We start from the raw sequence: 12,115 nt of genomic DNA, 5'->3' as shown, positions 1-12,115 counted from the left end.
GGAGCGGGGCGGCAGCAACTCCTTCAACCATGAGGCGCTCACGCTCAAGTACAAGCTGGACAACCAGTTCGAGCTCGTCTTCGTGGTGAGCGAGCGCCCCGCTTCCCCCAATCCCACCGTGCCGGGGGGAGGCTTCCCGGGGCCGCCGCGCCGTGCCCGCTTCCGAACGCCTCCCGAGCCGTTTGCGGAGGCGCCCGCAGGCTCCGAGCCCCTCCGCGGGCTTCCTCCGCCCTTTGGGGGGGGGGGGGTGTTGCGTTATTTATCTCCAAGGATTGCGTTTTTGGGGGTGGAACGGGGTTGTGGGTTTTCGTGGGAAACCGCTACGGTCTGTGGCGACGCGTCTTAATAATACGCGGTAGGATTAAGACTTCTGCATTAAACAAAAACATACGGACTATTAATCCCAATGAAACTGCAGCTCGGAAAAGCAATGCAGGAAGCTTAGTTTGATTCTATCTGTCGAAAAAGCCCGAAATGCCTTATTTTTCCTGCTCTAGGGTACGTTTAACGCTTGTTTAGCCTTTCCATATCTCATGTGCGTGGCCGCAAACCTCCTTCAGCGCGAACCTGCGGCCCAGCAAAGGCCTCTCTGGTCTTCCGCTGCCTCCGTCGCTTTGAAACAGCGGCAGCCACCCCGCTTTTACGGGTGTCACCTCCCAAGCGAAGCTCTGGCGGGTGCTATTTATTCTCTTTTGGGAGCACGTTAAAGCCCCTCGCCGCCGTCGGTTCGGGGGTCTCGCGGCGCTGGCGCGCGTGCCGCAGGCTGAAAGCGCGGCGCCCCGTCCCCGTGCCGCTCCGCAGGTGGGCTTCCAGAAGATCCTGACGCTGACCTACGTGGATAAGCTGATAGACGACGTGCACAAGGAGTTCCGGGACAAATACCGCAACGAGTTCCAGCAGAAGGGCGCTCTGGGCCTCCTGAACGGCACCTTCGACTTCAAAGACGACTTCCTGCGTCTCCTGCGGTAACGAGCTCCTGCCTGGAGCGGAGGGGATTTGGGGAACAGAGCCGATAGTGGGGGCTGACGTGCCGCCTCTCCGCAGGGAAGCAGAGGAGAGCAGCAAAGTCCGAGCTCCCACCGTGATGAAGACATTTGAGCAGTCGTCGAAATCCCAGAAGACCGTCAAGTGCATGATCGAAACACGAGGGGAGAAACCAAAGGAGAAAGCCAAGAACAAGAAGAACAAAGGCGCCAAAAAGGAGGGTGAGTCCACAGGCAAAGGGAAACGAGAGGGCCGCGAAAAGCCCGGGAGCAGGCTGAGGGAAAACCGGCGCTGGGATTGGGGGAAATTGGATGATTCCGCCGTTTCGCGCATGCGTTTTGGCTCTTAAACAGGGAGCGAGCCATACACCAAAAGTCGTATTTATGACGATGGGGGTTTTGGGGACCTGCGACTCGCGTTGCGCTCGGCGATCCCGGCTCGGGTGCCGCCTAAGGACCGACGAGGGCTCTTCTGTTCAGGAAGCGAAGCCGTTTCGGCATCCGGTAAAGCAGCCRCAGGAGAGAAGCAGCCGCCCGCGGCTGGGGACAGGGAAGAGCTGACCAAGGACGAGATCCTGCAGAAGAACCGGGAGGAATTCTTCAAGAGACACATGAAAGCGGGAGAGAAGGCGAGGTGGGCGAGGGCGGCGCCGCTTCCCTCCTTGGCGTTTCCCTGTGGTTTTGACCAGTCCTTAGCGGTTCGTGTGGAAAATACCGGCGGAAACGCCGCTTTCTGCCACCTTTTCCGAGCGGGGCTGGATCCGGCCGCCTCGCGCGCGCGGGTCCGGAGCTTGCCGCGGCGGGAGCGAAGGGCGGCAGGGCTGCGGCGCCCAGCTCGAGCTCGAGCAGGCTGCAGCGAGGCCGACGCAGGGGCTAAAGTTCAGATAAACAAACTTTGCCGAGATTTGGAATCCGCCGGGTTTAACCTTCGCGTCGACCTTTCCGATCGGTATCCGGGCTCTTAAATTCCAGGCTTTCCGAGGTGCGATCATTGCTTAGGCTCGATTATATCGACCAAGAGGTGTCTCTGGTCTCTGTTCCAGCAAGTCTCCGAAGCCGGAGGCTCAGAAGGAGAAGGGGAAGAAGCCCCGCGTGTGGGATCTGGGGAACTCTAATGCCAAAGTACTCGATTACAGTAACTCCACTACCAACGGCAGCTCCGAGGCTTGTCCCGCGGAGGAATTCGACCCCGACACGGTAAGGAGAAGCCGGGCCGTTACATTCATTTTGGCGCCTTGCTCTGAGACCGGCTGGGCGTTACGAACGCCGCCCGCTCGCCGCGGCGGGCCGACAGCGGGCCGTTAGCCAGGATCGCGGCTCCCCGCCTCCCTCCTGGCATGCGGTGGCTTAGAGGATCCCGGGAGCGGCGGCGCCGGCGAGCCGGGAAGAAACCAAGCGAAGTGGCTACGGCTTTTCAGCGCCCGTCTTGCCGCTTGCAGGCCCTGGGGGATCGAAACCGGGAGCCCGGCCGCCTCTACGACCTCGAATACGAGAGCGATGAAGAAGCCGAAGAGGAGAAGGTTGTGCAGAACCCTTCGAAACCGAGGTGAGCCGCGCGCTCCGGGCTCGCTCTCCCGTAACGCCTCCTCCAGGCTCGCCGGGCTGCGACGCGGGGGAGGGAAGCGGCTCGTCGGCTGTGCGACGGGCTCTTTGCGTCGCGCGTGCGAAGGTAACGAGGGCGCCTCTCCGCAGCGCCCGGAAGGGAGGCCTCGGAGGCATGTTCGGCATGCTGAAAGGCCTGGTGGGATCCAAAAGCCTCACCCGGGAGGACATGGACCCCGTGCTGGAGAAGATGAAGGATCACTTGATTGGTACGTCTGGAAAACGCCGGGAACGGATGAGTCCGTGGGGCGGGCTAGGGGAAGGGGCTCGTTCCGAGCGGATTCCCGAGTCCCCGCGCGTCTCCAGGTGGGCTCTGGAGGTGGATTTGGGTGGCTCTTGATCCCCCTCGCACTTGGGGGATCCTCAACAGCCCATAAACGAGCAAAAGGAGGACAAGAACGCGGGGGACTCGCCCGCGACGCTAACCCCGCTTTCCTCCTCCTCCTCCTCCTCGCAGCGAAGAACGTGGCGGCGGAGATCGCRGTGCAGCTCTGCGAGTCGGTGGCCAAGAAACTGGAAGGGAAGGTGATGGGGACGTTCACCAGTAAGTGGCCGCGCGCCGCTTCCGTCGCGCTTCCCGTTGCGCGCGGAAGGATGAGAGATGCYGGCTGCCCGTTGGCTAAACTCCTCGGAAGCGGCTTACGGCTCCCGCGGGGATTTTGGCAAGAGCCCCGAAGGGCTCTGACCCTGCTGAGCTCGTCAAACCGGCCCCACGCGTACGACGGTTGCTTCCACGCGTCGTCTTGGCCTCCTCGCGTTCGCGGCTTGGGGCTCCGGGCTTCCCTGGAGCGTTTCCCGGTCGTGACGGCTTCCGTTTCTGCTTCCCGCCTCGCAGCGGTGACCTCGACGGTGAAGCAGGCCCTGCAGGAGGCCCTGGTGCAGATCCTGCAGCCCCAGCGGCGCGTGGACGTCCTCCGCGACGTCATGGACGCGCAGCGCCAGCGCCGCCCCTACGTGGTCACCTTCTGCGGCGTCAACGGCGTCGGCAAGTCCACCAACCTGGCCAAGGTGCGGGGAGAGGGGGCGTCCGGGGGGGGGGGGGGGGGGCATTCGGCTCGGTCGGGCTCTGCAGGCGACGGACGTCCGCGTCGCCCCTTCCAGATCTCGTTCTGGCTCATCGAGAACGGCTTCAGCGTCCTCATCGCCGCCTGCGACACGTTCCGCGCCGGCGCCGTGGAGCAGCTCCGCACGCACACGCGCCGCCTCAACGCCCTGCGCCCGCCCGAGAGCCGCGGCGGCCGGACCATGGTGCAGCTCTACGAGAAGGGCTACGGCAAGGACGCCGCCGGCATCGCCATGGAGGCCATCTCTTACGGTGGGGCCGGCGAGCGGCGGCGGCGGCGGGAAGCTCCGGGTTTTTCCTCCCTTTCCTTAACGCCGCTTCCCCGTTTCCCTAGCTCGCAACCAAGGCTTCGACGTGGTCCTGGTGGACACGGCCGGCCGCATGCAGGACAACGCCCCGCTGATGACGGCGCTGGCCAAACTCATCGCCGTCAACGCTCCCGACCTGGTGCTGTTCGTGGGCGAAGCTCTGGTGGGCAACGAGGCCGTGGACCAGCTGGTGAGCGCCGAGCCTCGGGTTTCGTCGGAGGGCTTTCGGAGAGCGGCGCCGCCGCCAACGCCGCCTTCCCCACATCCGTTTTCCTTCCCCAGGTCAAGTTTAACAAGGCCTTGGCCGACCACTCCATGGCCCAGACGCCGCGGCTCATCGATGGCATCGTGCTCACCAAGTTCGACACCATCGACGACAAGGTAGGAAGGCCGTTGCGTCGCCCCGAGGGTTTTCCTTCTCCCCTGCGCGGAGCTTTTCCCGCTGAGAGGCTGAGGGAAGGAGCCGGCGGCGCAGGCGGGGTGGTGTTTTCCTTGGAGGACGCCCCCCGGCAGCTCCGGTTACCGGCGCTCGCTTGTTGCCGGCAGGTCGGCGCCGCCATCTCCATGACGTACATCACGAGCAAGCCCATCGTTTTCGTCGGTACCGGACAAACCTACTGTGACCTGCGTAGCCTTAACGCCAAGGCGGTGGTCGCGGCGCTCATGAAGGCCTGAAAAGCAACTTCTCGCACCAAATCCGCTGCTTGCAGCCGTCTCGGATGAACGCGCTTTACCCCGTGACCGACCCGTCGTTGCGGCGTGGCGCGAGGCAGCACGAAGGGACGCCAGCGCCGGGGGCTTCGGCGCGGCGGCGGCGGGGGGCGCCCATTGCCTTGTGCTCGCTCCGGCTCGCTCCGTGCTCCCGCCGTATTTATTGACTAGAGTTTATTTTTGGATAAAACGTGTCTTCTGCAGCCGGAGCGCTCGTCCCGCCTCAGTTGYGTGGCTTCATCTGGTGGCAGCCCCTTGTCTTGGGTCCCTTCGTTCTGCCCCGGGCTCCTCCGCTCGGAGGCCCGGACCGGAGCTTTGTATTGTTCGCGGCCCTCGCGGCGCGCGGGGGCTGTTCGGGCGAGCGAGCGCTAGCAAAGAGAGGGGAAAAAATTCCTGGCGGATCCTGGCGGCTGCTCGCCGCTTTCCCCGGCTCCCGAGCGCCTCTCGCCACCGCGCTCCCTTGGATAATACAGACCTCGTGCGGTGTCCTGTAGCTCTGTCTTGCGGATGTGCTCTAGTGCAATAAACCGAATGCTGTCTGCTCCGAGAGACATAATTTATATAAATAAACTTCATAATTTGTCTCCCGTGTGTAAATAACTGGCCTGCAGGCGGGATATTCCCCCCTCTGGGAATTCCGCCCGTATCCTCGTCTAAGTCCTGGGGTGTCCGTAGGAAACGTTTGAGTAGGGTTTAAAGCAAACGCCAGCACAAGAGGGTGATCAAAGGGGCCTTTAATACAAGCTTCGATGTATAAAATATTGTACGGTGTAAAGGGAGGGTTAGAAAACCGGAGCTTCAAGTCAAAACCAAACTGCTCRAGTCACGTTTTTTTAGTTGGAAGGAGAATATAAAAGCGCTAAGGGTGAGGCAACAACGGCGCACGATGCAGCCGGGGTTTAAAAGAAGAGACAACTACGCTGCGGAGCCGGGCCTTCACCTCCCATCCTCGGGAGCGGCGTGCRGCGCAGATCCCGCGGCTCAGGCGCTGCAGCCTGCGGGGGATTAAAGGCTCTGGGGAAAGGCGCTGGGGCGGCGCGGTTTTTTTAGGATTTATCGGCGGTTTTTTTTTAGGATTTATCAGGCGTCACAGCGTTTCGCCCGGCCCGGTGCCCCCCGTACCTGTGCGGCCCCGCGCGCAGATCTCGCTCGCCAGCCGCTCGAAGTACTCGGGCAAGTCGGCGTGCTCGTCCCCGTAGGAGATCACTTTAATGCCCTTGTCCAGCATGTTCTCCCGCAGCTTCTTGAACTCGTCCACGTCGCCGCGCCGCACGAGCATGAAGTGCTCCAGGTCCGACTTGTGCTTCACGGCTTCCAGAAACAGCGCCTGGAACGTGGTGTCGTCCACGGTCCAGCCGCAGCCCAGGAAGAGGAACGACTTGTTCTCGTACAGCTTCTGGATCGCCCGCTGCCAAAAGGAAGAGGCGAGTTTTCCCCGCGGCTCCGCCGGGGCCGGCCGAGGCTCCGGGAACGCCGCCGGGCCCGCGAGCGGCCTCACCATGACCTCGGTGTTGCGCAGCACGTTCTGGTAGCCGGCCGGGTGCAGCACGATGCCGCCGGGGTTGGTGTAGACGCCGTGGATGTGCAGCACGCTGAGCTTCCTCTTCTCCTGCGCCCACTGCAGCACCTGCGCGGAGCGAAGCGCGCCGCCAACGTCAGCGCGGCCGCGGGGGAGCCGCTCGCCGAGGTCTCCCGCCTCTCCTCCTCCGCGACCTGCTTCCTACCGCTTCACATTTCCAAATAAATGGTTAAAAACACATTTTTGGAGAAGCTTGGAGCTTCTTCACGCTCCGCTGTACCTGCCCAAGAGCCAACGCGCCTGTACGGCGCGGCTGGCGGAAGGAGAGGCGGAGGAGACCCGGGAAAGCTCAACGGCTGGTCTTCGTTTCAAGAAGCCGCCGCTTACGGCTCTCGCTTTGCTCCTACGGATCTGAGGTCGTTTGAGCTGGCGATAATTAGCGGRCTTATTTGCGCCGCTGTTAAGTACCTGCGGCCGGTACGGGAGCGAGTCGGCTCGCAAAGAGGCAAAGCGCTTCGCGGCGCCTACGCGGCGGTGGGCGTCTAGCGACCGAAATGCGAGAGGAATCGAAACAACAAGCAGAAACCTGTCAGAAATCCGGCGTTGCCGCTTATTTTTAATAGCTAAATTGCTGTTGACGGCACCGTCTCCTTGCGCGGGCGCATCCCGCGGCCGCCGGCGCCCTGCCGTTGCTCTGGCTCGGCCCTGACGATAAACCGTCGTGGTTTTATTTACCTTTTTCTCGTCCGTGAGGTCGAGGGACTCGAGGTGCTTGCCCTGGTGCGCCGCGTACAGCTCCAGCAGGTTGTCGAAGTTGGTGGTCAGCACCAGCGCCCCGTTTTCCATCAGGTGCAGCACGGAGCGGAGCAGCTGCTTCCCGGCATCTTCCATTTTCGATTCCAGGTCGTCGAACACCTCGTACAAACAGTCCTTGAAGAACGTCGAGCGGACGTTGCTCGTGCGCTGCGGAGGGGAGGGAGAGGAAGGTCGGAGCCGCTCGGGCCACCCGGGGCGGTCGGAGCGAGCGGCCCCCGACGCCCGCTCGGGAACGCGGCGCAGCGGCCGCGCTCGCTCGGCTCCCCGCGAGCGCAGGCACTGCCGGGGCGGCGTGGGAGAACCGGCCCCTTTCCCAAAGGCAAACGCCAGGCTCCGGGTGGGATCCCGGGCTGTTCCCGTTGGGTGCTGCGAGCGCGCTCACCGGAGAGAGCTTCTGGATAAGGTCGTGGGCCACGTGGACCAGGTTCTTGTCCTCGTGGAGGCACTTCTGGAACCGTCTGCTCTCTTCGTCTTCCAGGAGATCGAAGTCGATCGCGGCATCCAGCAGGGCCTGGATTAACCCTTTCCAGGACTTCAGCGCCGGGACTTGGGGAGCGACCGCAGCGCTAATTCCCGTCCCGATCACCAAGACGAGCTCCCGAGGCTTCTTGCTTTTCAGGCTCGGCAACAGCTTCCTGCGACGGGAGAAAGCAGCACCGCTGGCAGCAGCAGGGTAACAGGATAACAAAAATAAAATGTATKTAACGTAATAAAATCACATTACAGCGGCGAGGCGCTTCCGCAAAGCCGGAGGAGCCTCTGCCGGAGCGTCCCCGGACTGGAGCAATGCTTTTCATCTGCAAACGCCTGGTGTTTAGCCGGAATGGAAAAGGAAACGGGGCCACGCGGACRGAGCTTTGCCTGCCCTCCACCACCGCCTGGGGAAACAGCCCCGTTAACCCCTTTGGTTTAGGAAGGTTTCACTGTTGCTTGCTGCAAATCAAGTCTAGATTTAATGGTTTTTTTGGGGGGGGACTGAAAATCTCACCTGCGAAGAACAAAACTAATATTCAGGTTAAAGCGCTAGTATAAAATCACAGCCGGAACCTTACGGACTGAAATCCAACATCCAAGAATAAAAACTACCTAAGTCTAACTAGYGTTTTGTGCAACGACTCTGCGGGAAACATTCCTTTCCCGCACTGATAAAATACGTTTGCTTCCGCCGTCACATGCAGAGCGAAGCGGGAGAGACTCCCCAGCTCTGGGAGAGCAGGCGCTTCTCGCACCGGCGAGCGGGACGATCGCCGTGATTTTGTGCCGAGCGTCCTTCTCTTCGAGGGCAAAAAAACCCCCAAACCTCTTATCTTAATGCGCTGGGGTAGCGTTAAATTTACCTGGGCTTTTTCGTAGGTGGCGTCCCATCTTCCAGCAGCGACTCCGTGCCCAGGCGCACGGCGGAAGCCATCCGGTGTCTGCAGCGGACGAAGTCGCCGGGAGCGAGGTCGCGAGGCGACGCGGAGCCGACGGCGGGTTTTTTYGCGGCGGGTGCGAAAGGAAAAAAAAAAAAAGCCGCTCGGTTTTGCTATCTGCGTGACATCGCCTCTCGGCCGAGGATTGCGGCGTTTCGCTCTCGAACTCTGCCCCGGGGAGAGCTCGACACACACACGCAAATCCTCCGGAGGCGGAAACGGCAGCCGCGCGCTGCTAGCAGGCACGATTTAAGGAATTATCGTCATCTTTTAACAGCGGGTAAGAAAACAGGGGCGACACAGGAAAACTTACGGCGTTAAGGAAACGCTCGGAGAGGTGAGGCGGGCGCACGCGACGGCCGAACGTGAAACGCTCCCCAAAACACCCGCTTAGCGGAGGGATTTAATTTAAATTCGCAATAGTTTTTACGCTGTGAGCGCAATTCGCAAGTAACAAGCCCGTTCCTCGATCGACGCTCGGGCATCCTGCGTTTTGCTTGTTCAAAACCCGGCCAAACACCCGATTATCGCCTGCACCTCGCTCGTCTTGCACATAAATCGTGTTTCAAACAGCGTAAATGGAGAAGCCAGCTTAATTTCTAAGTGATTTTAAAGCATTCAGGGCATTGTAAAAGTCACCCGAACCTGGAAATCGCTGTCCTTTGTAATCATAGTGATCAAGGAATAGTTTTCTAATGTCATGACCTCAAAACTTCCTTTCTATTTGCCGCAGATCGCTAAAAAGGACCCCAAAAAAAGGCCAGAAACGGCATCTTGCCTCAGCCTGGCTTCTACCAAAGGCTGCTCGTAGTTTGGGGCGTTAACAACGTCCGCAACAGATTGCGGCAAGGAACCGCCGTCCCGCCGGCACTGAGCAAACTTTCTTCTGCGGAAGAGGTTTAGCCGCAAGCGGGGCCCGGGTAAGGTCATCGCCTCGCTCGCCGCTCTGCCTTCTCAAACGCGTCGCTTTAAGGCGCCGGGCCAGGGCAGGTGTTTCCTGGAATTCAGCCCCTTCGAAAAGGCCCTTTTTTGGGCCGCCAAATCGGCGAAAAAAAGGGGATTTTTATTCATTTTTTCGCACGAGGCTCAGCCCCTTCTCGCCCCCCCCCCCACCGCCGCGCGCACGCACCTGGCCCCATGCGGAGACGCCCCGCCGGCCCGCGCAGGCGCGCTGCCGCCGCGCCGCCGCCCCTCCCCTTCCCCGCCCCGCCGCCCTCCCATTGGCTCGCGGCGGAGGGGGCGTGGCGCGCGGGGGAAAGGGAGAAGAGGCGCTTGCGCGAGAATTCCGCTCCTAACATGTTCTCGCGATGTCTCGAGGCCCTATAAAGATGGCGGGGGCCGGCCCGCCCCTTAGTGGCGGGCGGAGGGGGCGGAGGTGGGGGGTCAGCGCCGCCCGCCCGCCCCCCCCCCCCCCCCGCTGGCAGGACGCGCCGTGTCAGCGGTGGACGTGTTTCGGGAGCAGCCCGGCCTCCCTCTCCCTGCCCTCTCCAGCGGCTTCTCCTCGCCTCTCTCCCGGGAGAGGCTTTGCCACGGGCTGCCTGCGGAAGTCCCGAACCTGGCTGCTTCTCCGGGCCGGAGCTGCTGGGCCTCGCGTTCATCGAGGGTCTCCTTGCTTTTCGAGGCCTCCACGCGTAACGGGGCGATTGCGAGCAGGTTACGGCCGGTTTTATGCTTTTCCTTCAACATTCATCGTGTTCAGCCGGTGTCGAGGGAGTGGGTGACATCCAAGCGCCCCGATTCCCTTCTGGTGGCCTCGGGTGCGGCCGGCTCGGGCTCTGCCGCGGAGGCTGGCCTCGCCTTCCATCCTTTCTCCTGGCATGCCGGAGGCGAGGAGCCGCGGCCTCGAGCGGCCGGGCGGAGATGCTCTGCTGGGGTTTGGCGCTGGCCGCTCCCTGCCACCGCAGGCCCTGCGGGCGGATGTGGGAGGGTGGCGGTGGTGGAGGAAGGCCCCAGGGCCGCCACCGCCTTCCCCCGCTTCCGCATGCTGAGGCAGGGCTGGCGCCGGGCTAGCAGTGCCCTGAGCCGGTGCCGGAGCTGCCGTGGGGCCCCGGCTGCGGAGCAGGAGCTGGGGGGGCCGCTGGGCCCCTGCCAGGCTCCGTCCCTGGCGGTCGCCCTGGGGAGGCCGGTGCGTGGTGGGGTGGGGGGGGCCCATCTCCACCCCGGGGGTGGGAAGAGATGGGGCCGAGCAGGGAACCGCTTTGCCCTTTTTGTGGAGGAGGAAGTGCTGGGGGGAGAGGGAGGAAGGTGCCACATGGTGCTGGGATCTGCTGAGCGTTGCTCAGCCTCACCATTGCCCGGCGATCCCGTTAGGCTCCAGAGTGAATGCACCACGTCCTTCCTCTCCTTTCTGCTCCAGGTGACACCGGGGGGAGCTGCCTTCTCCTCCTCGCCTAATGCCGGTGCTGCCTCGGGGCTGATGCGTGCCCCCCTCCCCTGCTCCAGCGCCTGGCTCCCGCCTCCCAGGTGGGTATTCCCAGTTGTGCTGACCGCTCTGCTTCCCCCTGACGCTGCTCCCAGGACGGCTTTCCGGCAGGTGACAGGCAGCGGAGCACCATGGYGGGTGAGTGTGTGGTGCGGCGCTCCGGCCACAACAGGGGGGGGAAAAACCCCCAACCCCCAGTTTGCCGGAGCTACCCGCAGCGGGAAGCACCCGGATTTCGGGGGGAGGGAGGTGGGTAGGAGCCTCACGGTGCTGCCTGGCTCCGCAGGCTGGTTTCGGCGGCTGCTGCGGCAGCCCAGGAAAAGCTCGGGCTCGGCGGAGAGCAGCCTCAGCAGTGCGGCATCCTCCTCCTCCTCCTCCTTCTCCTCCTCCTCGTTCTTGTCTGCCGCGGAGCTGCCGGCCGGGTCCTGCGGCCCGGACATCAGCGGGGCGGGCAGCGCCCGCTGGGCCAAGAGCTACGATGCCTGCATCTGCCACAGCGAGGCGGACGTGGAGTTCGTGGAGGAGCTGGTGGCCTACCTGGAGAGCCAGCCCGAGGGGCTGCGCTGCTTCCTGCCGCCGCGCGATGCGGCGCCGGGCCGGCCCGTGGTGACGGAGCTGTGCGACGCCGTGCGCGGCAGCCACTGCTGGGTGCTGCTCATCACCCCGGGCTTCCTGCGCGATCCCTGGTGCCGCTACCAGATGCTGCAGGCGCTGGCGGAGGCGCCGGCGGGCGGCGGGCGCGCCATCCCCGTGCTCAAGGACGTGGGGCGCGACGAGTACCCGCGCGAGCTGCRCAGCCTCTACTACATCCGCGCCGCCCTCAAGGAGAGCAGCTTCCGGCAGATCCGCGACACCCTGCTGCGCTGTGAGTAGGCGCCGGGGCGGCCCCCCCGCTCCGCGGCGGTGGCTCTGGATGATGGGGATGTGCYGTGTCTCCGCAGACCTCCGGGAGCTGTGCCGGAGCGGGAGCGAGCCGGGATAGCGGTGCCCCGGAGGAGCGGAGGGCCCGGCCGCGGCGCTGAGCGCGGGGGCTGCCCCAAGGAGAAGCGACGCGGGTGGCTGCGCAGGCAGGTGGGAAGTGCGGTTTTTAAGCCCGCTTTCCTCCCGCTGCGGGTGGCTCTTTCTCGTAGCCACGGGGCYATAGGGCCTCGGCTATAGGGCCCGGTCTATAGGGGCTATAGGGCCGGGGGTCACGTGGCGGCGCCGCCGCGCCGGCAGGGGGAGCGCTGCGCCGCCGCGCCGCTCTGGGCGCCGCTCTCGGTGGCTGCCGCCGCTCTGG

General features: G+C 63.4%; 4 protein-coding genes across 10 annotated transcripts in view; 3 read left to right on the top strand and 1 right to left on the bottom strand.

Annotated features, from left to right (window-relative positions):
• Window position 1: 1 nt before the first annotated feature.
• SRPRA (SRP receptor subunit alpha) lies at window positions 2-5,251 on the top strand (the record flags this gene model as incomplete). The annotated part of the gene is made up of 13 exons (XM_026071707.1): window positions 2-85; window positions 802-965; window positions 1,045-1,205; window positions 1,464-1,617; window positions 2,027-2,180; window positions 2,423-2,529; window positions 2,676-2,794; window positions 3,043-3,129; window positions 3,421-3,593; window positions 3,687-3,900; window positions 3,983-4,146; window positions 4,239-4,337; window positions 4,503-5,251. Coding segments are annotated over 13 exons (1,809 nt in total), but the record flags the coding sequence as incomplete, so codon positions are not given.
• A 135-nt stretch (window positions 5,252-5,386) lies between these two features.
• Window positions 5,387-9,579, bottom strand: FAM118B (family with sequence similarity 118 member B). Of its 6 annotated transcripts, XM_026071770.1 has the most exons (7): window positions 9,544-9,579; window positions 8,340-8,417; window positions 7,385-7,661; window positions 6,922-7,149; window positions 6,166-6,294; window positions 5,790-6,075; window positions 5,387-5,662 (listed from the first exon to the last, which is right to left on the bottom strand). In XM_026071770.1, exons 2-7 carry the CDS (start codon window positions 8,408-8,410, stop codon window positions 5,649-5,651), a joined length of 1,005 nt encoding a protein of 334 aa, XP_025927555.1. In that variant the 5' UTR covers window positions 8,411-8,417; window positions 9,544-9,579; the 3' UTR covers window positions 5,387-5,648. The 6 variants fall into 6 exon arrangements, with proteins under 6 accessions (XP_025927555.1, XP_025927552.1, XP_025927556.1 ...); XM_026071767.1 differs by having other exon boundaries at window positions 5,387-6,075; XM_026071771.1 differs by having other exon boundaries at window positions 5,387-6,075; window positions 7,385-7,637.
• Window positions 9,580-9,886: 307 nt separating this feature from the next.
• Window positions 9,887-12,115, top strand: part of DCPS (decapping enzyme, scavenger) — a 20,527-nt gene continuing 18,298 nt past the window's right edge. Inside the window, exons 1-2 of one of the 2 annotated variants that reach the window (XM_026071655.1) lie at window positions 9,887-10,067; window positions 10,771-10,974. In XM_026071655.1, coding sequence (XP_025927440.1) covers window positions 10,831-10,974 — 144 coding nt within the window. In that variant the 5' untranslated portion in view covers window positions 9,887-10,067; window positions 10,771-10,830. Of the gene's footprint in view, window positions 10,068-10,380; window positions 10,540-10,770; window positions 10,975-12,115 lie in introns of those variants that run through there. The other variant, XM_026071654.1, reaches the window with a different exon arrangement.
• TIRAP (TIR domain containing adaptor protein) lies at window positions 10,882-11,709 on the top strand. The gene is made up of 2 exons (XM_026071656.1): window positions 10,882-10,974; window positions 11,123-11,709. Exons 1-2 carry the CDS (start codon window positions 10,968-10,970, stop codon window positions 11,707-11,709), a joined length of 594 nt encoding a protein of 197 aa, XP_025927441.1. The 5' UTR covers window positions 10,882-10,967.

This window comes from Apteryx rowi, unplaced genomic scaffold (genome assembly GCF_003343035.1).
Source record: "Apteryx rowi isolate R43461 unplaced genomic scaffold, aptRow1 scaffold_33, whole genome shotgun sequence".
Classification (NCBI taxonomy): Eukaryota; Metazoa; Chordata; class Aves; order Apterygiformes; family Apterygidae; genus Apteryx; species Apteryx rowi.
The sequence above is the reverse complement of the archived record's forward strand: the minus strand, read 5'-3'. Positions and strand labels throughout refer to the sequence as shown.

Coding starts and splice junctions, on each gene's coding strand:
- FAM118B (XM_026071767.1), bottom strand. CDS start 8,410: ATGGCTTCCGCCGTGCGCCTGGGCACGGAGTCGCTGCTGGAAGATGGG. Junction 7,150..7,384: donor TTATCCAGAAGCTCTCTCCG/GTGAGCGCGCTC, acceptor TCCCCTCCGCAG/CGCACGAGCAACGTCCGCTC. Junction 6,076..6,165: donor TGCGCAACACCGAGGTCATG/GTGAGGCCGCTC, acceptor TCCTTTTGGCAG/CGGGCGATCCAGAAGCTGTA.